Source organism: Manis javanica, chromosome 16, assembly GCF_040802235.1.
Source record: "Manis javanica isolate MJ-LG chromosome 16, MJ_LKY, whole genome shotgun sequence".
In the NCBI taxonomy this organism is placed as follows: domain Eukaryota; kingdom Metazoa; phylum Chordata; class Mammalia; order Pholidota; family Manidae; genus Manis; species Manis javanica.
Window position 1 is genome coordinate 38057772 of NC_133171.1, and position 23772 is coordinate 38081543.

General features: G+C 43.5%; 2 protein-coding genes across 14 annotated transcripts in view; one reads left to right on the top strand and one right to left on the bottom strand.

The window, feature by feature from the left end:
• Window positions 1-20919, bottom strand: part of PAQR8 (progestin and adipoQ receptor family member 8) — a 35136-nt gene extending 14217 nt beyond the window's left edge. Inside the window, exons 1-2 of the mRNA XM_017656052.3 lie at window positions 20869-20919; window positions 18342-18423 (exon numbers count right to left, since the gene is read on the bottom strand). The gene's annotated coding sequence lies outside the window, so the exon portion shown is untranslated. The remainder of the gene's footprint in view (window positions 1-18341; window positions 18424-20868) is intronic.
• Window positions 1-23772, top strand: part of MCM3 (minichromosome maintenance complex component 3) — a 107122-nt gene that overhangs the window by 23082 nt on the left and 60268 nt on the right. For 5 of the 13 annotated variants that reach the window (XM_073224996.1, XM_073224991.1, XM_073224992.1 and 2 more), the window contains one exon: window positions 18274-18321. Coding sequence is in view for 6 of the 13 variants with exons in the window: in XM_073224988.1 (XP_073081089.1) it covers window positions 14329-14421; window positions 18274-18321 (141 nt within the window). In the remaining 7 variants the exon portion in view is untranslated. Of the gene's footprint in view, window positions 1-13999; window positions 14151-14308; window positions 14422-18273; window positions 18322-23772 lie in introns of all 13 variants that reach the window. The other 8 variants (XM_073224988.1, XM_073224985.1, XM_073224990.1 and 5 more) reach the window with 3 other exon arrangements.

The window sequence follows — 23772 nt, forward strand, 5'->3', positions numbered from 1 at the left end:
AACCAAGTCAGCCCTAAGGAATGGGGAGACCCCACGGCTTCTGACTTCTGTGTCTCAAGACCCAGCAGCCACCTGTGTCTCAGAAAGAGAAAGCCCAGTCACCATGAATAGAGAAGGAACTGGGTGCCCTGTCTGCCCCGGAGCTGATGGCAGACCGGAATCCTGGCTTGCTATAACACCGGAGGTGTGTTACCCAGAAGCCTCCTCTCTCAGGAGGGCTCTCCTAAAAGTACCCCTGAACACCCCTCTCTACATCCCAGTGTGGCTTTTTCAACAATTTAAAGTAGTAATTCATAATCAGTAGTTGATCTGGTTAAAAGTCATTATCTATTCTATAAAGGAACTTTATTTGAAAACATAATTATTCAATTCAGATCAATAACTATGCACGGCCTCAGCTGCTGTCTCCATTCTATTACAGCTGCCCACCTGCTTAGCTTGCAAGTTCTACCAGGATAGTGATTATTTCTCACTCAGGATCATGTTAGCTCCAAGATCTCAGATAGGAAGCTCCTTCTTCCCAATCACATCACCCCTGACTTCAGCCTGTGCTACTTCCTCACACCTGCTACCACCCTCTGGGCTTCACGTAAAGCTCTGGTTCCCCAACCTGTTTTCTTAGTCTGCCTGTCTCATTTGGCCTCACTACCATCCAGACCCTGTGCCAGTCATGCCCTTTCTACCCTGGCTGGCGCTTCTCAACCTCCATCCACACTTCTCTGCGTCTGCCTGCCCAGTCCCACACACCTGATTTCTTTTTCCCCCTCACCAGGGATTGTGTACTGCAAGGTCATAAAACGTTAAGTAACCTCACCCAGGACTTCATTACATCCATCTGGATGTGCCATCAGCCTCTTAAGCACTGTGGGTTTAAAACCACACTTCCCTTGATGTATCTAGTTCTCTGTTATTGGTGTGACCCATCTCCTAGACACCAAGCCTTGAATTAATTTCTTTCGCTCAAATCCCAGTCATCAAGTCCCTTTTTTTCTTTTTTATTATAGCATATCCCAGACTTAGTCATCCTTTCCATCTCCCCACACTCGCAGCAATGCGGTGTGGAGATGGCTTCCTTACCGAGCATGCATCCTCCAGTCTCTGGCCCCTTGCCCCCCTACTTGCTTTGGCAAAGTCCAGCTCTGATGATGAAATGCCCTGAAGTTTCGCGTAGCCCTCTCCTCTCTGCAAAGGAAGCTCCCGTTCCTGAGGCTGTCAGTCAAAGCCTTTCATGTCCTGGTACTAATCTGCATCTCCAAATGTCACCCACTTATGGATTTCATGTGGGACGAAACAGAGTAAATAGAACATGTCAGGGTGTACCCTACATAGTAAAGACAGGGACTGTCAGGGAACTCCTGACTCCTAAAATAATATTTCCTACCAACAGTCATGTTTCAAGTTTGAAAAACACTGATCTATATATACTATTTGTTATTTCTAAACATGCCCCTGTGCCTTTATCATTCATTTTGAGATTATGAAATACATCAAACATACAGAAAAGTATAGAGAGTAATACAATTTTTTTGTCAATTCTTACATGTCTTGTTTGCTAGATTTAAAAATACATATCTATATATTTGTGTATATACATATATGAATGTGTGTATTTCTATGTTTATAAAACACAGCTGAGACCTAGCCTCCTATCCACCCATCTCCTCCGCTCCCTCCCCTGCAGCCATCACTGGACACTGAATTTGGTTTTTTATTTCCACTAGTGTTTTCACATGAAATTATGACACTGTAAAATTACATAACTACATGTAGTCATACAATAAAAACATCACAAATTAAGTAACCAGAAACAATACATATTGTTTTGTGTATCTTTAACCTTTAGATAAATTTTGTACCTAATATTGTGCAGCCTTTTCACTTAATATATGATTTGTATTTTTTCCATGTTACTTGTGACATGATTTTCTAGTTGCTTCACTTTTCTTTGATGAATATTTTCCCAAACCAATTTATTCATCCACCTTCCTGCGGACGGCCATGCGGGTTGCTCCCAGGTTTTGCTCTAGCAAACAAGGCTGCAGTGTAGTGCGTCTGTGTCTGAGGTGCCCGCCTACAATGGGATTCCTCTTCAGTTCTTCGCTCAGGCCACTCCCCTTACTTGGACCTCCCTCCTTCCCACCTCTACCTTAGAAAACTGCATCCACCTCTGAAGGCACCTCTCGGATGCCCTTTTTTCCAAGCCTCCCAGTTCACTCAGTCAAAGCAACAGCGCGCGGCCATTCTCCTGCACCTTCACTTAGTCACTTTTATGATGCCATTACGTATAACTTTGTCCTGTAGTTGTTTGAGTACATCTCTTATTCCTAGTAGCCTGTGAGTTTCTTCTGCACAAGTACTGCTTTGCATGGAGTTGAAATACTCTGTCTCCCACCCCAGAGTCTAGCACAGGCATTTGCCCGGAGTGGACCCCAATGAATGAATGTTGAATTCACTGAGCTTCTCTTTCGGTACTGAGACTGTTACCACCACCTACTGACAGACGTCCCATGACAGCAGTAATCACCTAACTGCTGCTACCTTCCCATGTATTACCATGTCACTAAGGGGTGAAGGGAAGCCTTGGACACTGTATGTTGGGAAAAACTGGAGGAATAGGGGATAAGTGCCCTGAGCTTGATAACCACCTGAGGCTCAATGACTGTAGGCAGCTGCCTGTGCATAAAAAGCAAGGAAAATATTCTCTTCTCTGTATTATTAGTGCACCCAAGATGATACATTCATGCCAAAAATTTTATGAGAATTTTTTGTTCAAAACTGAAAGAAATCGAACAATGGGCAGATAAGAATGGTACCAAAAAATGGAGGGCAGGTGATTTTCAAGATGGGTGCTGTGCTTTTTCAACCAATGCTTACTACATTGTAGACTTACAGAGGGAATATGTTCCTCCTCCCCCAACCCTTTAGTAACTACTGCACAACTTTAGCCTGAGGAGAGAGTCACAAACAGTATGTGTGTTTTGAATGGCTGCTCGTGTGGCTTATGAATCCTTGGCCAAGGACAGGATTGTGGAAGAGCAGAAGTACCTGTCTGCTCGCAGATATTCATCTCCCCTCCAGGCCCGGTGAAGTGTGGCTGAGGGCGAGGTAAGGGACTCCTTCCTGATTCCAAAACAGAGATTCATCCTGATTATACTTGTCTTTCATTAGACATGGAAAATGTTAAAAAATGAAAAGTGGAAAAATCAATTCAAGAATCCAGTGCTGCAAGCCTCTTTCGATTTTTTTTCATGAGTACAAAGTATTGGCTTCAGTGATGGCAAGCTGACACCTGTTGATACCAGCCTTGTAAATTAGTAATAAAACATGCCAAGGTCACAGGCTTTTTGTAAGCACCTCACCATTCCTTGCAAATATGACCTAGCACAGAGCGAACAACTGACGTAAGTACACTCGAGCTGCCTTCCCTCATTATGGGTTGACAGAAAGGTCAGCTGAAGCCCTGAAAATCCTCATCTTACGAAGGAGCTTAAAACTCATACCGTAGATACGGAGTTAGGGGCTGAACAGCAACATGCAAACTTAGGGATGACTAAAAAATCAAACCCCTGATTGCTGTTTTAGGTTATGGAGTTTGATTTCAGAGAGGACTGAATACAAGAACAACCATTTTTCTTTACTGTAACATAACCTCAGGTCTCAGATGACCTCCGATTACAATCTGTGCAAGTGCTACCTGAGTGCCTGGGTTGTTTTTCCAGGCGAGTTGAAATGCCCGCAGCCAGAGTTTCTGTGTCAGCCACCCGGCAACACAGGCTTTACAGATACACTCGGCTTGGTCACTGCCTCGGCTGCCACACCCCACCTGTGGGCCCTGGAAGATTGAGACCCTGATTATAACAGCAGCCAAGAGACAAACAGCTTTTTCCAGCTCTTGGGAAAATCTCTTTCTCCAGGAGGCTTCCCACCACCCTGGTGGTTTAATGCACACCTGTGCCACCGCAGCACTCCTGAGCCCCCTTCCGCTGCTCTTCTTTTTGTCTGTTTTCTGTATGTAGAACTTTTCAACTCATGACTTAATAGATTTTCTTTCCCATACTTTAAAAAAAAAGTTTTGGTAAAATACACCCCTTTTAAGTGTACAGTTCAGTAGTGTTATACCTTCACACTGTCATGCCACCAGCCTTTCAGAACTTTCAGAACTCTCTTTACCTTGCAAAACTGAAACTCTGCAACTCCCATTCCCTTCTTCCTCCAGCCCCTGGCACCCACCATTCTACTTTCTGGCTCTGTGAATCTGGCCACTGTAGGTACTCACGTAAGCGGAATCCTATAGTATTTGTCTTGATGTGACTGATTTATTTCACTTAGCATAACGTCCTCCAAGTTCATCTACATAGCATGTGTCAGAATTTCCTTTCTTTTTAAAATGGAATTATTTCATTGTATGTTTATCCACTCATCTGTCGATAGAAACTTGGGTTGTTTCTGCCCTTTGGCTACTGTAAATAATGCTATGAACATAGGTTTACAAGTATATCTCATAGGTATATACTCAGAAGTGGACTCGCTGGATCATAGATAATTCTATTTTTTAATTTTTCTTGAGGGCCTGCATGCTATTTTCCATAGTGGTTGCACCATTTAACATTCCCACAAGCAGTGCACAAGAATTCCAATTTCTCTACATCCCTGTCCTAACATGTTACCTCTCTTTTTTTATTATAGACATCCTAGTGGGTGTGACATTAATATAGTATTTTTATTTATTATGTTTATTGTCTGTCCTCCCTAGCATAGCTGTTGCCCAAAATATAAACCCTGTTAGTAGAGAGATCTTTGTCTATTTTGTTCACTGATGTATCCCTGCACCTAGAACAGAACTTGGCATATAGTTAAGTGTGCAGTTAAATATTCACTGTAAGAATGAATAAATGAATCGGTGAAAGGAAGACACATTCAAAGTATATTTGCCTTTATTTTCCTTTTTTCTATGTCAAAAATCTCAATCTGGCTTTGAACTAATACACATATAGAAATACACATTGCCTTTATCCAGGCTACTTAGGACTTTATGAAAGCTATTATCCTCTAGAAAAATATTTGCTGAGAGTGTACTACGTGCCATTATTATATTCAGTATGATTCACATGGAGATTCTGAAGCCCGTGGAGTTTAGTATTTTTTTGGAGAGCTCACAAGTCCAGAAGAAAATCAAGGAGAGAATCTGGGGTACCAGAAAGCTTAGTTATTATCCGGCATGGGGCATATCCAATGCCTGTCTGGAATCTCTGCTCACTTGTAACAAAGATGCCTCCAAGGGAACACAACCAGAAGAGAACTGTGTTTCCCCCACTAAATCGGCTCCTGTTCCAGGCTCCTTATTCCCATCTCAGCAACAGCTGCGCCTAGGTGTCAAGCCAAAAACCAGACAGTACATTTTTCCCTCACCTTCACTTAGTACTTACTCCTCTTTATCCAGTTTCCAATAATACTTATTACCACAACTCACATATGTTGGGCACTTATTCTATGCCAGGTACAGTTGTTAAGTTCTTTGCACGGCATTAACTCATTTATTCCTCACAACTCCATGCAATGCAGTGCAGATGAGGAAGTCAGTCAAGTCCTTGCCCAGGGTCACCCAGCCAGGAGAGGTGGAGCCCACATCTGGACTGAGGTAGTCTTCTTCTAGCCTAGGCCATGCCCTGAATGCCTACACTATTCAGGAAATGCTATCTCAGCCTCATTTCTTGAAAATCATTCTAAACATACAAGTTCACTTTCTCAAATGTGTAAGTGAATATAATTTGGGTAATTCAGAGCTGTCTAGGTCCGTCATCTCCTTATGGATATCAGTGGTCATTATGCAGCTTGGGTAATGGTCAAGAAGGTTAGATGGTGTCTGTCACAGCCTAGGGCCTTACCGGGAAGTTGCTCTTAAACAGAAGTTATAATAGGAATTTGTTTTCTTGTGTTTCGATGTTTTTTTCTTTCAAAGTGGAATATGTCAGTAAAAATTAGTGTAACTGAAGATTTTGATTAATCAAAGGTACATTGTAGTAGATATATTGTCATTAATGTAAACAAGGCCTATCTATTATAAACACCATTAAAAAACAGACCACCGTTTCTTCTTTGAGGTTGTATTGATCTTGGAAGCACAGTGAGCTGGAAGGCAGAAGGCCCAAATCCTATTCTCCTTGAATTAAATAAATCACATACTTAAAAATAAACCACAATCCTTCTGGCACCAGTAGTGCCATCTGTAAACAGAGTAATTAAGGCCAACAACTTGAGATTTCTGAATTAAAGTTGAAAAAAACAAAAGAATGTAATTACAAGTCTAAGACAAAATGACTGCAAGTCCAGAAAGTGTTGCTTCTAGGCCTGAAGCTTATTCGGTGTGTAATAGCCACTATATAAGTTTACCATCAGACATTCAAATATTATGCTTTTAAATGAGATGACTTTAACCTAAAAAGGGTACATTTTAAAGTCCCTAGGGTACCTTTGGAAAACAAAAGATGTAGTACCAGCCAGAAGCTATTCCAGCAAGTTCCCCAGATCAGACAGTCTTAAAAAGAGACAAGCACTTATTGTTACCAGAAAATTCAAGGTCAGGACTTGCAGTTTCATTTCCACTACCCCAGCGCTCCCTTCACAAAGGACTGCAGTATCTACTGAAAAGTTACAATTATTCCCCAGCCTGCCATTTCAGCTTCACCCGCCACTCATCCCTGTTGGAGAATTCAGCTACTTTGGACATTTCCAAATAACAACAGCAAACAGTATTTTTTGGTGGCTTTCTATACATAAGAATATACAGACATCCATAAAAAAGGGTAGTAAGCTAGAAGTGACTTCAGCTTGATGAGTTTTAGATAAGCGCTGCTAGATAAAAATACATACCTAAACGGAAGGGGAGCTCTAAATCTAACCTGATTTAAAAAAAAAAATACCTTTAAAATACTTGGTCAATCTAATGCTTTGCTTGACCTTTATCAACCCCCCTCCCAATCCCCCCAATATCTAGTCCTTGCTGTTAAATCACAGACCTAAAATAAGCCTCCAAAATAAGCCTTTGTTTGACTTGCAAATGAATGTACTGTCACTTAAAATGAGAAAATCACACTCGGCACCTATCTTAACCACCCAGACTACAGCCTGGCATCCTCTGTCAGTCTGCCTGGAGACAGCCAGGCCTGGAGCCACTCTCTCAGCTTTTGCCCACACAGTTTATAAGAGGGCGATGATTTCTGGTGACTATAGCCATTCCTACAGCACAGTACATTATCTATAATATGGTCATGAGTACTTAAAATGTTGTCTGTTGAGGAAGTCCTGTTTAATACCCTCCAAATTTCTTCAAAAGTACAGAATTGTTAGCTGAGCTAAATATTAAATTTCTTGCTTTCGCATCTCATTAAGGTACACTGGATCTAAATTCAGATTAGTACAACTGCTAGACCAGATTAGGAACTCCTGAAGGATAGGCTCTGGGCTTCCATTTCCTTTATATTCCCCTTGAGCATTAAACATTCCACTTCTCCCATAAAAAGAATGATTTGAATTGGTCTTGCTGACTAACCAACCAATCTGTGAACCCAATCTACAAACCTACTATGGGTTGCAAAGGGAGTCACAACCTCCCTATCATGAACCATCAATGTTTAAAACATTTTCCTCTGTCACCTGCTTTCCAGAAAGGGTTTAACATTCTTGGGTGGTAACATCTCACAACCCTCATTTGATCTGATTCTTGGTAACAGAGAAGAACTGGTCCTTAGCTATTAAGGACCTAAAGTGACCACAGACACAAAGGGTCATGGGATTTTAGTATGGAAAGAGCTTTCAAGACCACTTACTTAGGAAAAGGCAAACAGACTTCAACCCTCGTGTCAACCCTGTTGGTGAGGGCTTCCCGGAGTCCTGCACTGAGGTATTCCAGGCCTGGGCTGAGCTCAGAGGAAAAGGTGCTGTAATTGGTTTAGGATGTCTGCCATGGGCTCCTGTGGGAGATCAGGTTCAGGAGGGAGCCCTGGCCCCTGGCCACGTATTGCCATTCCTGAGCTGTCCCAGCCTGGCAGAGCGAAGCAACTTGTAGTCCTCTGTTTCTCTCACTTGACTTTTATTTTTTAAAAACAGAAGTTGCATCAATCATAAGCTATTTTGAAATATTCACAAAAATAAATGTTTAAAGAAAATACGTGTTCCCTGAAAAGGACAACAGCTGAGGTCCTCACCAGCATGCTCCAGAGAGAGCCAACGCGTAATTTCTAAGCTCTTCCTCAACCACATCCTGGCAAGTACCACCTTTTAGGGCTCCACAGGCCAGAGGGTTAAGCAGGCACGGGTGGTTATCCAGCAGTTACAGGGCTTCTATGATCAGACTGTGTGGGAAGGGGGAAGGAAAAGGACACTGAGCTTTGAAAATCAAGTAAATGTCAGTGATCTCAAAGACAAAGGAAAGTATTAAGCAGAAAAGTCAATGTGACGCTTGTTTTGATAGAAAACAGATTTCATGGAATCATTTTTCTTGAACTTGAAATAGTAAAACTCTCCTGATCGATCAATCATATTCACTTGCTTTCTGCCCTGTTCATAACACCGATGGACCAAGTGGGTGCAGAACGGGCCAATGACACGGTTCCTCCTCAGCCCGCCTATATAATCTCTCTCCCTCTCCCCCGAGGTGGGCTTGCATGCCCCAGGGCCAGGTCAGCTCTCTGGAGAGACAGAGTTGGCCTCCCAACATCCACTCTGTGTTGTCAGCCAACTGGGTCCCAGGTGAGAAGGGCATTTTTGGCAGTACTAGTAGTACACAGCAGTCAAGAGACCTGAAGAAAAGGCAAGGGAGAGGAGGCGGACATGTGATTCTGGAGACAAATAAACACAATTAGCTGTGCTAGGAACAAACTGAGAAGGCTCAGGAGGAAGGCTGCATCCTTCTGCCAAGAGAGAAAACTGGAGGGAAGTTCCTTTTAAACCTTGTAGCTCCCTTGGCAGCCATGGCCCGATGGCAGTCCTATTTTCTGCCAAGTCCTCTTCAGTAGGGGTTTCTCTAACATTTTAAACACTGTCACAAGAATGGTGCTTTGTCAGTTTTGCTGCCCAAACAGAATCCGCTAATATTTCAGGCTAGTCCTTTCATTCATGGAGATGATAATTCCAAGCCTCCCACAGCCATTGTGTCCCTGTTTAGTAGGACCCAATTTACAGCAGTGGTTGAGTGGATGAATTCACAGAAATCAATAGCCACGTCCCTGGGAGTTTGCTCTTCTACTCCCATGATTCAGTTCCATAGTGTAGGAATAGCTACAGCAGAGAGGTCTAGGGGCAACCTTATATATAGCATGGTGACTAATGGGACTGGCTCTGGAGTTAGGCAACTGGGTTTGAATCCTGACTCTGCCACTTACAAACTAGATGGCCTTGGGCAAGTAATTTAATCTCCTTGTGTCTTACTGTCTTCAGCTATAAAATAAGGATATAATGATACCTAACAGGATTGCTGTAAGTTTAAGGAATTACAATACAAGAGTCCTTATCCTTTAGAAATACATTCTGAAATGATCACAAATAAGGATATATTGCTGGGATTTGCTTAAAAATCACCTGGAGGTAACATATTTACAAAGGAGTTGGCCATGAGTTGATAATTGTTGCAGCTAGGGGATGGGCATGCAGGGATTTGTTCTGTCATCCTGTCCACCTCTATTTGCAATTTTCTGCAATAGTTTGAGAGAGAAGGAAGATAATATATGTAAAACTGGCAGTACGCATATGCTAAATAAGTAATCCATTATCGATCAGAGAGTGTATTGAAGGGCACAGTTCCAGGACAGAGAGGCACCTCGACTGCAGCCTGCCTCTTTAGAGCAGGGGTGGGTTCTGGGGCCACCAATGAGGGGTGTGGGGAGATGACGGACACTGAGAACTATCCATCTAGGCCATCTATTATTGCCCAATCTTTTCATCATCTAATCTGTTTTACATTGATTATTATTAGTTCTCTATGCTTTGAAAGTTCAGTGAATCAGCCACATCCATTAAATATTCATTACCCCACACTCTTAGTCAGAAAATCATATTCACAAGTCAGTTTCAAGTCAGCTTTAAGGGAGGTAGCAGGTGGCTCCAGACTGAGCTGCTGTCACCCAGCTAAAAGCAAATCCCTTCTAAGCTGTAATGGCCTGAGTAGCTGCAGTTTTGCAGGCATATGAAATAATGAAAAAATACTCGATGCACAATCCACCACCCCGGCCCCTGTCACCAGTGTCTGTGCCTCCATTACATTCAGGGAACCACCTGTATGAATTTAGCTAGTCCCAGAAACTCCCAGTTTCTGGAATTAGAAAGGGTGATGAGCTGGATGGACAGGAAAGCCCACCCTGGACCAATTCCATGCTAGATATGCACTCTAAGGATTCTTAATTAAGCCCAAATTCATCTGCACCATGCCCTCCTGTAAACAAGGAACCTACCATCCCAGCTCTGACACTTACTAACTGTAGTGGCCTTGGGCTAGCCACTTCATCTCTGTTTTCTCACTTGTAAACTGGACCTCTTTCTCCTAAAGTTGTTTTAGGGATTAGAGATAACATAAATAAAGTGCATTGTACAATGTCTGACACATAGTAATTATTCAATACAGAGTAGCTATATTATGTCTTTATATGCCTTTGTGAATGCATAGATATATTATTATTACCTCCTTTAGAATGTAGTTACTATTTAGACCCAGTGGTTCTCCAGGCCATGAGACATATGAAGGTCACACATAAAAATGGTTTAATATTTTCTTTCTCTTTATGTGACTGAATTTTGAAGCAGCTGCATTCAGTCTTCTCCACAGAGCTGATGTATAGATAACTATGTTACCATCATCAATGCCTACATGTCCCCTCCTGTGTCTTTCCATAAATAAATGCCTTCTGACAATATCTTTTAAATTTAAAGAAATTATAAAAAGTAAGGAGAAAAATGTGGTTCAGTTCAAGTCTAGCATGTCCCTTCTTACTACTATTATGAAAAGCTTGCTGACGTCCACTGTATCTATCTATATCTCTATCTATATATACTGTATGTATATATAGTAGAGAGGGTCAGTGGATGAGATGAGCATAAATAATCAAGCCAGAACTCCATTAGCAAAGACTTCCGTGGCAACCCAGATTTCTCTAAGGAAGCTTAGGGCTTATCGAAACTCTTCATTTTCTTATTCTTTACCTTACCTAAAACCCAGCACTGTTGTTACCTTTGCAGCATTTCTTACTACCTGAAATCATATACTTCCTAATCTACTTGTGTGTAGTCTGTCTCCCCCAAAGAGAATATGTGACATGAGAGCAGAGATCTTGATCATCTCTGTATCTCTGACATCTAGAACTGTGTCAAGACAGAGCAGGCTCTTGAAAAATACTTTTTAATGAATGATTTCATTTCCTTTTCTTTTCTCCAAACACCCAACTGCCAAAAAAGAATCCAGACCTGAAATATTGCTCTATGTATTCCTTATGTGGCTGACCACCATAACCCACTGCAGAAGACAGAGTAGAAACAAATAAACACATAATCTGTGAAGTGCCGCATGATATGAACAAAAATGAATCAGGGCCTTATTTACACATACACTATTCTGACATTTGCCCATGTGCTGTTTCTTAAGCGGTGTCTCCCATCGGAAATACCCGCCTATCTAAATGTTACCCCTCTTTCAAGATCTCACTTAGGTTGTTTATCCTGAATTATACCCCAACTGTAAAAGCTCACATTAACTTTGTCCTTTATGAAACTGAGTGGCACACAACTACTATAGTGCCTCCCAGCCCAGCACTTAATTATAAGCAGTCTAAAGTTTTCTTTCATGTGAGAAAAATATGATGCTCCAAATGTATCACAGACTCTTTAGGCACAAAAACCATGCTTTATGCTTCTCTTGCATCCCTCAAAGTATCTGGCACAGTGTTAGGCACTTACCAAGTGGTCACAAAACCCCACTAGATGAACTGACAGATTTCCTATTTGAACCTCACCTCTGCTGCCCAGCCATGATTCCATCTACACCCTCGAGAATAGCGGTTTCCTTTTTCTCCCTCTTCCTCCCAAGCGCTCCTCTGTCAGAATGACTCTCCAGCTGCAAAGATCTAAAATACTAACATCCCAAAGGACACAGGAAATTGTTAGGGATCCTGTGAATTGACAGCAGCCAACTCAGAAGCTGTCATCACTTTGGGGATGTAAGCCACAAACAGCAAGTAATTTATTCAGTCTATTTTAAAGGGAGAGAGAGAAAAAAAGAGAAAATATATGCAATCCAAGAAATACCTGTAGCACTTCATGTATCAACCTGACCTTCTTTACCAAACCAAGATTTGATACCAGCTTCTACTTTCCTGAAATGCTGCCCCATTTCAGTGACATTCTTAGAGCTTTACCTGAACCTGTGTGGGGGACATTCTAGCACTGCAGCTAATTCCAACCTCACCATTAGCCCATGCATGAAACTGTCAAATTTCATTTTCTAGAATGCTCAGGGTTCTGGGCAACTCAAGAGAGTATTAATAGCTTTATCTTGCTTAAGTGCAGGAATACAAGAGCTAAGATGGGACTCCTGGAAGGAATTCTTTGAACAGAGTTAAACACACCATGGAGAATATGAATTTTCTAATTCAAGAGCCATTACACTCCAACATTGATTTTATATCATGCTCCCTTTTCTTCCATATTCTATATAACGTTATCAAGCCTCTTTAGTTTGAGTCTAAAAAGAAAATGAGAAGATAGTTTTCATCAACAAAAAGCTTCATTTCTCCCAAAAGCATGATTTATAGGCACTATTCAACAGAATATGTGTATTTTAATTCCCTTTTCAACCGGTTTGGTTTCCTGACTGTGGACTCATCTTTATCCTCTTAGGTATTCTCTTAGACTTCAAAAAGCAGGTGCTAAGGACAGAGCAAACACATAGTTTTCAAACTATTGGTGAAAAGCAGAATTCTCTGTTCCTTGAAAATAAAGAATATTTCTCTTCTCTGCCTTGCTTAATCTTGGACTACATCACCCTAGAAGGATAAATGTCACGGGCCTTAATGCTTATTGCGTCTCAAGACAAACAAAACACTTAAATCAGTAACCCTCACTCTGATCTCCTCGCATCTCAGCCTGGAAGGCGGGGAGAACAGCACTGGCTCTTCTTGGCATAAGGTCGCCAAATCTTGAAGACTCGCATTACCTCTGTTATATAGTAACAGTCATCATACTTACTGCTGTTCTGAGATGGTATTGAATCGTCTTCACATAAGAAAATAGGGATAGTTTATTAGCTCTCTAGACAGCTAGGTAGCTTGTAGCCTCTCAGACATGCACAGATGGAAACTACCCTTAAGGCCCAGGCTTAGCTCAAGCTGACCATCCAGCCCAGGTGACTGACAGCAGAGAGCAGGTGCTCACATTTGGGGAACTGTGGTTTCTGAATGTCATGTGGGACGACACGAAGACTTACTCTTCCACTCTAAGCTTCTGAGCAGGTAACCAACAAACCCTCTTTATTTACCCACAGCTTCAGCTTCACTTTGGCCTAGTGATTTTAGCCCTGTGCGCAGGTATCAGAAAGCCATGATGAATTCTTTCCCCACCTAACCGCAGTATGAATTTCAGCAGTTTTTGTGGCATTGAATATCACGAACAGCCTGGACAAGGATCCCTAAAGTAGGTCTGGCAGCAGACAGGGCTTTCCTTCCTCAGTGCCTGGGGTGTGCAGGATTTCCAGCCACACACACAAGGAAAGAAAGCTGAATGGAAGTTCCAAGTACTAGTGTTGTGGACAGAATGTTTGTATCCCTTCTGAATGATTATGTTGAAGGCCTAACCTCCCATGTGATGGTATTTGAATGGGGGAATTTGAGGGGTAATTAGGTTTCAGATGAGGTCATTAGGGCTGGGTCCTCATGATGGGATTAGTGTCTTTGTAAGCAGAGGAAGAGAGATGGGGTGAGCACACCCTCCCTCCCTCCCTCCCTCCCTCCCTCTCTGCCAGGTAAGGACCCAGCAAGGTGGCAGCCATCTGTGAACCAGGAAGAGGGCCCTCAGCAGGAACTATCTGCTGGCATCTTGATCGTGCATTTCCTAGTCTCCAGAAATTCGAGGAATACATTTCTGCTGTTTTAGCCACCCTGTCTGCCATACAGGTATCCCCCGGTTTTTGCAAGTTTGCATCACACCATTTCACTTTTATGAGAGCCCTACATCAGTACCTGTTTTCGTGACTGAAAGAAATCCCAAGAGGATTTTTGCATTTATGAAAAAAGTCAAAAATTGAAAATAACATTCAGTGTCTGTTTTTCAGTGAGCCATTACAAGGGCAGCATGTACCCCCAGCGGCGAGCGTGGGCCCCACCAGGCTCCGTCCTGGGAGTCCCACTCAGATCTCAGCATCAAGCCGCCAGAGCTCTGAACAGTGTCAGTGGATATTTGTGCTTTATCTTGATTTATTTTGTGCTTATGTTGGCAAGATGTGTACATAAGGAACAGAAAAACCTAAGTGAGGTTATTTTTTGGGTCTAGAAACACTAAAAAAAATTTCCATATAAGTTAATGGTAATTGCTTCTTTCCCTTTATGCCACTTCAGCTTAGAAAAGGCTTCACAGAAACATTCTACTTTTTGGATAGCAGGGAAAACCTGTATTTGTTATGGCAACCTGAGCAGATTAAGACATGGGGCATTTCCCTGCTACTTAAACTGCCCCTAGAGACGCTAGAGAAATGCCAACAAACTGGTACTGGGGCAACACAGTGAGTGTACAACTCACGAACCTGGGCTTGATGGGAGGGCCCAGCTCTGCTCCTTGGGCAAGTCAGCCTCGCTGTGCCTCATCCGTGAAATGGGCCTAATACTAGTACTTATCTCATAGGCTGGTGCTGAGAATTAAATGGGGTATTATATATTTCCTGACATCAGGAAATGCTCAGTCAATAATTATTATTTTTTCATTGCTGAAGCCCGACTCCTGCTCTAACTGCAGCTCCTTTTCATAGGGTCTGCTAAGCAGAAGAGACAGTAAGATGTGCTGGACAGAGTCCTAGCAGTAATCAGAAGCCCTAAGTTTGAGTTCCTGTTTTTGCCTTTTTCTTATTTTGACTTAAACAAGTTTCTTAGCCTCTCCAAGTTTCCTTCATCTGTAAAAAAAAGTCAGTATGATGATATCTGCTCTCCATGCCACATCAGATGGCTGCAAAAGTTGTATTTCACAAGGTACACAAAAGCATTTTGAAATCTGTCCAGCAGATACTTGCATAGAAATATTGAAAGAGGTAAATTTGTCAATAGTAATTAAATACCTCTAAGGCTCTAAAACAATATGTTTCAAACTTTTTGACTGCAATCCCTTAGAAGAAACATATCTTATATTGCAAACAGATACATTCATCACTAAAACAAAATAACACTTTGATATTTTTAATTTGGTTCTCTTTTTTTCTTTTCCTTTTTTCCTTAACTGTAACTTAGTTTCATGGGGCATGTCCTGACCTTTAGCTCTCACTGGGCCTAAGAATCATCCTTGGAGCATTTAAAAAACCTGATACCCTGGCCCTACCCGCTGAGACACGGAATCAGTGGTTTGGGGTGGAGCTGGGGCATCAGCATTCTTAGACAGCCCAGGTGATTCTGTTGTACAGCCAGGACTGAGAACCACAGAGCTCATTGCTAGAAACCACTGTTATTTACATCCTGGTCTGCTAACCATTCTCCCTCCCCGGAATGTTGCCCCACCCCCATGCTGCTGCAGTTCTGCTGGTTACTGTGAGTGGATTACTCACTCATGTGGCTCCAGTGTGCATGAGGAAAACACAGAAAGGCATGAAGATCAAAGCAGAGCCTGGGCTTTATAAGAGGCCTCCTTTCTCCTCCCAGATGGCTGGGGAACCCCATGCCGAGCAAAGACTGGAATAGATCTGTAGGATTGTTGTTAAAAGCGAAGGGATCCCTAAAAAAACTTTTTGCTTGAGTAGGAGGGGCAGACGAAAAATAAAGGGGAACTGCCAGACCTTGTTGCCTGCTCATGCAGGAGAGGAAGCTCTGGCCATGCAGACGGGGCTGAGCAGGGCTGGGAGATAAGCTCAGTCAGAGGGCGCTTCCCAGCCTGGCTATCTCCTCCTTCCTGGTGTAGCCCAGATGAAACAGAAAGGCCCTCCATCCTTAGCTCAGCCTTCCTCTACAGAAGAGAGGACTGGGGGGCTGACCTGCTCACTTGGGTGGAATCATCTGTAGCCTACATGTAGCTGCCTAGCAGAACCAGGGCAGAACCTTAGCAGAATGCAAAGGAACCCACAGATACTGGAGGCCCTAAGTCTAGGTCCTCAGCCTACTCTTGGATACAGGGATGGGATCAAGAAAACTGGATTGGTTTTGTACTCAGTGAGTTAAAAAAAAATCTAAAGCCGTCTGTTTGAAGCATAGCCTCTGGGTTTACTGACCAGGCATAATATTAAGAGTTACCATTACTGGACACCTTCTGTGTGGTAAGCACTTTATATACACTACCTCATTTAATTATACAATACCTCTTCAGACTTGCATTTTATAGAACCTCAGGTTTAAGGAACTCAGAGAGTTGTGCTGGGATGCTAATGCAAGTTGATCCCCACTCCGGATCCCATGCTCCAGGGTTTCTCAGCACTACTGATGTTTGGGGCCAGATAATTCTTTGTGGTGAGGGGCTGTCCTGTGTATTATATAAGACTTAGCAGCATCTCTGGCCTCTACACATCAGATGCCAGTAACATCCCCCTCACCCCCACCAGTGACAATCACACATGTCTCCAGACATTGCCAGTGTCCTGGAGGGCAACCAAAGACACCAATGGAGGTGATAAACAGAACACTCCAGGAAAATATGGTAGAACAATTACTACCATCCTATCCTCTGGTTCTGTATCACTTACAATTCACCAAATATTTTTATGGCCATTATCTCCTTTCATGGCATCTGAGTGCACAGAAGGATCTAACTGTTAATCCACCCTCAAAATGTGAACAATTGAAAGATCTATATATTTAGCCTTCCTAAGAAATTGGGGGAAAAGAACATGCAGTAAAATCCATATTAATCCTTAATTCCATAAGCCACTAGGAGAAAAAACTTTTGCTAATGCATAGTACTAAGAAAGCGCATTATGTGAACTTCTGGACAGTGAAGTCTTTCTTGTATCTCTATCTTCTGCACATACTTGCCTAAGACAGAACTCTCACTAAATGTCGAACATATCATGAAACAGTTATTTCATAGCAACCATTTAAGATAAAATTATTTTCCCATGTTTTGCATCTTCCTCTTTATGTGTGTGTGTATATATGATATATATATTCATATATATATACATAAAACATATTTCTGTGTGTATATATATATATATATACAGATCAAATTAATAAATTGGAAAAAAATTAATGTTGGTTATTTATGGAAGAGAAGAGAGCTGAATGTCAGGGTAATTCTTCCCTGTCATTTAGAAGACAAAGAAAGTCAAAATTCAAGTTTAACTGAAACAAATGATCACCAGAATCATCCCTTTCAATACATGCCAAGAGAACTGTTGCTATTTTGTTAGAACAGTATTTTATTGGATCAAGGAAAAAAAAATTTTAGGAGCTTTTAAACTTTTTTCCTTCGAATTTTCATCAAGTCATTACACTTAATGTAGAGAGGCAAAACAGGAATGTTCATTGAAAAAACATCTGAATTCAAAATAAAACAGCTAGTTAACAGTTGCTTTTAAGGTCACTCTTTAAAAACTCCTTAGAGGCTAGGAGAATAAAAAGAGAGTATTCTCATTCACACATTCATTTGCAAAGCCCAGCCAAAGAGAATATCATTACCTGGGAAATGACGAATTTATACATGGCTTCAAAGGAATTTTAGTATAAAACTATCAGTAAACAATATTAATAATAAAAACAGCTAGACTCTATTGAGCACTTATGTGTGGGGTACTGAACTCAAGTGTCTACTTGCATAAATCTTATTTAATCTTTGTCACAGCCCCATGAGGTACATATTCATGAGTAACTTTATTATGAGATAAGAAAATTGAGGCTAAAAGACATGAAGTAACTTGCCCAAGGTCACAGGGAGATCAAGATTCAAATCAAGACAGTAAGAAGTTTTACGTCAAATCATCTGAAAAAACACTGGGTATTTAGAGAAACAATGAGGAAAAGGGATATGTTAATTTTTAACTGTGTGTGCCATGGCATCCCAAAACTGAAATGAATTTTGGGAACTCATTCTCTTCCCCTTGTTTCTATACAGATCTTTGCACAAAAAAACTCAAGTTTCCAGGCATTAGCTACATATAAGGTAAGTGACTTTCTGGGTACCTTCTTTTTTGTGAGAGAACAAGTCTTCTGTTTTGTTTTCCGTGAAAATTCACAGGGATGGAAATTGCCTGGTGAGGAGTGCCTGGAAAAGGAAAAGAAAGGCTTATTTTCTCTAGCCCAAAAGGCCATAAAGTGTAACGATAAAATGACAGGGCCAGATTTTTTTTCACACACGTATCAGAGCATGAACACCCAAATGACAGTTGTACTTCAAAGCACTTACTTTCCAATTCTAAGCACACACACATTTCTTTACTGGATATCCCTTTAGAACTGCCAGCCCTTCAAGAGGACTTTCATTACTTTAATGGGCAGCCATCCTATTACAGCCTCAATTCCCCACCTCAGAGGCCAAAGCTGGCACCACACGTTTGGTTCTGTTCCATTTGAGGAAGGTTTGCCATCATGGAGGCAATGCAGTAGATGTGCTGCGAACTCTGAGGGCACCTCCAAAGCAGGAGGTCCAAAATTATTCTCAGCAATGACAGCATCACTAGAATTAGTACACAGCTTGCCAGGAGGAGGCTTCTGAAGGTGAGATACGCTCACTGGAATGTAATAAATGCTAGCATATTTTATTTTAACATTTGTATACAGAGTTGGAAGAACCAGCTAGCTTTATGTCCAAGTTAGTAGATATGCTGCTGCAATAACAATAATGCAGATTTTGGCACAAGGTTGTGACCACCCCTTAATGAGAACACAAACAAACAAAACCTATCCTGAAGTGATATTTGTAAATTCCAGTTAACTTGCAAAATTATTGAAGAGATATCCTTTTCATGAAGAAAAAAAAATGGGCCCAACATATGCTGGTTGCCAAAATAGTCCTCGGTTCTCTCAGGAAGCTGGAATCTCAGTGTGTCGGAAGATGGGCCTATGTCTACAGCACAGGAGGAAAGAAGTGTGGGCATCTCCCCTTGCCTGTCGGAGCCCAGGAACTTTCCAATGGAGAAATCCACTTAATAGGATTCCTGGAGCCCCTGGATCTTCCTGAATTAGCTGTTATACCAAATAAGTAAACTGATTTCCATACCTAATTAACCATATGGGATAAGTCAGTATACGATGTCAGTATTATTGAACTAATTAAAGGGTGCAGGGCACCCAAGGCAAACACCAGAAAGAAAGAGACAGAGCACTGGTCATTTGTTTCCCTTGCGATACACACTGGGTTACCCACCCGCCAAGTCCCAAGCAGCCTAGCACCCTGCCCAGTGACCTGGTCAATGGCAGCAGCTCAGGGTGGGTACAGGCTGCCAACATCTTAAGAAAGCAGCCAGGGCAGTCCACCTTGCATGCGGGTAACTTCCTGTTAACTTCAGTAAAGGGGGCCCTGACCAACAGGGACAAAATCCCAAACTGTACAGTAATCCTCAGGTTGACTGGGCTGTGGAATGCAGTTCGCTTGTAGGGCGTGTATGTGTGTGCGTGTGCCCGCGCTTTCTTGATTTCCCTCTAGTTTTTACTGAGAAACAGACTCTCACGGAGTACAGGAGAGTGGGGAGCAAGTAACACATGGATCTAAAAATTGCACACACCTTAATATTGAGTTATGCCTGAGGCACGCACACAGGTCGAGCTTACCGGGGTATTTGAAATCTCACTCCTTAACTATTCTTTTATGTCCAGACGCTTCGCATTGGGTCCCTGGGCAGAATCATTTCTAACGCAGCTCGGAAATGCGAGATGCCACCAGGAGCCTTCGGGCTCGAGGCTCTGCCCCTGGTCGGTCTAGCCTGAGAGCCCACAGATGCACAGAAGGGTGCGGCGCCCCCACAGCCTTCAGGTCCCCCGGCCGTGCCGGCGAGGTGCTCCCCCACCTCGTCTTCCCAACACTCCGAGCTTACTGGGTTTGGGGTCCCCGCCCGCGCCCGTCCGCGCGGCCTGGCTCGGCTCTCCCGAGTGGGTGCCCTCAATGCCGCCATTCCACCGAGGGGGCTGTGACCCCTGGGCCGGGCCGCCGCGGTGTCCCAGCCTCCTCACCGCTATCCTCACCAGCAGCTCTTGGGGCTCTTCGCGCAGCCCACTCCAAGAAACTCCAAGAAACTCCTCCATCTTTCCCTGGAGGTGCCACACGCCTCGCCCCACTGTACCCTTCCCGGGGCTCCCCTCCGCCCCGCCCGCCTGGCGCTGCCTCTCCCCCGCATCCCCATCCTGGGTTCTGCACCACTCCGCCCTGCGGAGGGCGCCCCTCGTTCCTCCACCCCGGGCTCGGCCACCGGAGCTCCCCAGTCGCGGTCCGGACCCCTCCGTCCTCCCGCCTAGGGCTCTGGGACTCCCCAGCGTCGCGGTCCGCACCCTCAGAGCTTCGGCTCAGGGGCTCCCCAACATCGGGTCACTGGCCTTCCGCCCCCGGGCTCGGGTTCCTCGACATCCCGACTCTGGACGGCCCCCCAGGCTCGGCTTTTGGGGCTCCCCCAAAGTCGCGATCCTGACATCCCCGTCGCCCCGCGCTCGCGCCCCGGGGCTCTCCAGCCTCGCGGTCCTGATGCCGGCCCGGCCCGACTCCGCGCCTCCGACTCACCGGCAGCGGCGGCGGCTGAGCCCGCACTCCCGCCTGGGCTCCCTGCTCCCCGCCTCCCGCAGGCGCCAGTGACCGCGGCGGGTGCAGCTCCGGAGAACTGCCGGGAGGCGGGGACGACCAGGGGCGGACACCGCCCGACTCCGCCTCTTCCCTGCCCGGGGGCGGGATGCGCAAACCCGCGCACCCACCGCCGAGGCCGTGGGCGGGCGCCTCTTCCTTCCCCCGGGGCTCAGACCCGCACAGCCCGGTCAGCTGCCGAAGGCCCAAGGGCTTGAGAGAGAAAGACCTGTTAACCGCTGTCCTAGTCATTCCAAGAATCCACCCCAGGGGGCATTTCCGAGGCCTTTGAGGAGGGCGAAAAACAACAAACTTCGCCTTAGATCTCAAGACTGATTCAAGTTCTTGCCTTGAAGCCTCACCACCCGCATCTGCACATTCAGGGTCTGAAATCATGTTACTACATACCGAGGAGGGGGCCCTTGCACACACTTTTGCACCCCTGAGACTCCCCCGTGAAAGACTCTCCCCCGATTTATGCTCCACGCAAATGCACCTCACCCTGACAGGCTGGGAGCTCGCTTGTGTACCCCTAGATCTGCAAACCACAGAGCTCTAAGGCGGTCCTACTAACCAAGACCCACGCACGCAGAGGAGGGGGGTGGGAGAGCAAGGAAGGAAATTCCATGTCTGGTTCGAGACGCTCTCCTCACCCGCAGCCCGTCTGTATTTTACCATGAGAAAAATACACTTAAGATGTAGGAGCATCAATTAAATCAAATTGACTTTGTGGTTCAAAAGCAGTCTAATTATCTAGAAAAAAGAGAAAGCAATCAGATCCTGGGAAATGGCCTGGCCCAATGCTACTGTAAGAGGTTCATTTAATTCATTTCTTTACTTTTTCTGAGGCAACTCAACAGGCCTCATTCTGGTCTGTTGGTAACTGGCACTTTTCCATTACACCACGGTGTTTCAGTGACATATTTAACAACAGCTCACATTTGTACTACGTTTTCACTTTTCAAAAGATTTAAAAATCCATTACTTTATTTATCTTCAGCAAAACATCACCAAGCAAAGGTAGGAGGTTATCTGTCAGGGGTTATTTGAATTCCATAAATGAAGACATTCAGACCCTCAGCCATTAAATGGCAGGTTTAAAGCAGAGTCACGACTAGGGAGGAGTCACGGGCTTGGACATGAGAGCCTTTGCTCTTCCCGTAGAGTCATGGGCCAAGCACACATAGGTACTGGCATAAATGTCACTGTAAGGCCTTTGGCAGCTTTACGCTTTCCAGCCCTGCTCCCCACTAAAGATGTCAGGAAATTCTCCTGTACTTAGAAACTTTGAGCCCTCAATAGGAACAGCCAGAGGTCATAAATGTACAACAGAGCTGACTGAGAGGAGGTAAAAAGTCCCTTTTCTTCTCTCTGCCACTCTAGAAACAAAATTATAGGTCAGCAACTGTGAAGGCCCAGCGAAAGGGTCAGTCCAACTCAAGTGAGCTGTTGGTGAGAGCTGGTGAATCTGTGAAATGCATGTTAATTGTTCCTGCTTTTTTTCTGCCTGAGAGTTCCTCTTCCTGGGGTAAAGATGACCAGAAGATCCTTTAATGCTTTCTCAATGTCACAGGAAGAAAATGGTGAATGTTCCTTTCCTCCAAACCTTGATCTCGGTGACAGGTGTGACAGGGCATCATAAAGTGTGATGGTGTCAGGCGTTTTTATCGGGGCCGGAGGGGATTCCATTCACAAGAAGCTTTGTCCAGAGCCATGAGATAAGAGTGGTGGTCTCTCATCCTTTGTGTTTTTTTTTTAATGTGGCAAAATACATGTAACACAGATTTTACCATCTTAACTTTAAAAAAAAGTATTTTACTTGTGATAGGACATGCATAATATAAAATTTGCCTCCTCAACCATATTTTAAATGTACAGTTCAGTGGTGTTAAATACATTCACATCCTTCCTGCCTTTTTAAATTACTTCACTCTCATGCTAGCTTCCACTTTTTCCTCTGGGTTGATGGCCCGCTTCAGTGTGGATAGTATAAATGATGTTTTAGTAACTCTGGAAAAAAAGAGTCCTGAAATGACCTTCCTACTTTTGAATCATAATAGAAGGCTATTGGGTCTTTAATAAAGGACGGTCATGATGGCCTTTAGTATATGGAAATTCACAGCTACACTCCCGTCATGTAACACTGTCATCTGGCAACAAAATTTTGACTTGCTGCTTTTCCAAAAGCTGGAAACAGGCAAGATCTTGGATATTGTGCTATTTCCTCTAAAAGGAGAATGCTAAACTGCTAATCCAATCAACATTCTATCAGACACATTTCCCTTTCAGATTGCCCTTGACAGCCACAGACAGAGGCAATATGCAACATGACTAAACAACAGATATGCAAGATTAAGGAGCTATTTTTGTCCCAAATCAAACAAAGTAATTTGGTCCATTTTGTATTGTATACATACCACACTGACACTATTTTTCTGTCACTTCCACTGTGTGTTTACATAGCCCTACTTTTCCAGGAAGGTCCAAGCGCGTGTGATGACATCATATCCCTAAACTTGATGCATTTTATGTGAAGTAGAAAAGGGGTAGGAACTGTTAGCCTTACTATAACATAGAGTAAGGAAGTATGACGTAGTGAAACCATTATCTGAAACTTCTTGGGATACTGGTTTATACTGGTCTATCCTAAAAGACCTGCTACAAAGACCTACTTGTGAAAACTCATGCAAGAAACAGAGTTGTTTAAAAGGCCTAGTTGTTACTGTTTTCCTTTTATATCTCATAGAAAAACCGAGGCCCATTAATTTCTTCACTACCTTGGCAGAGAAAGGGAAGAGCATATTGGAAGGAAGGTGTTTAAAAATCTGTGCTGGGGAGTTCAGACCA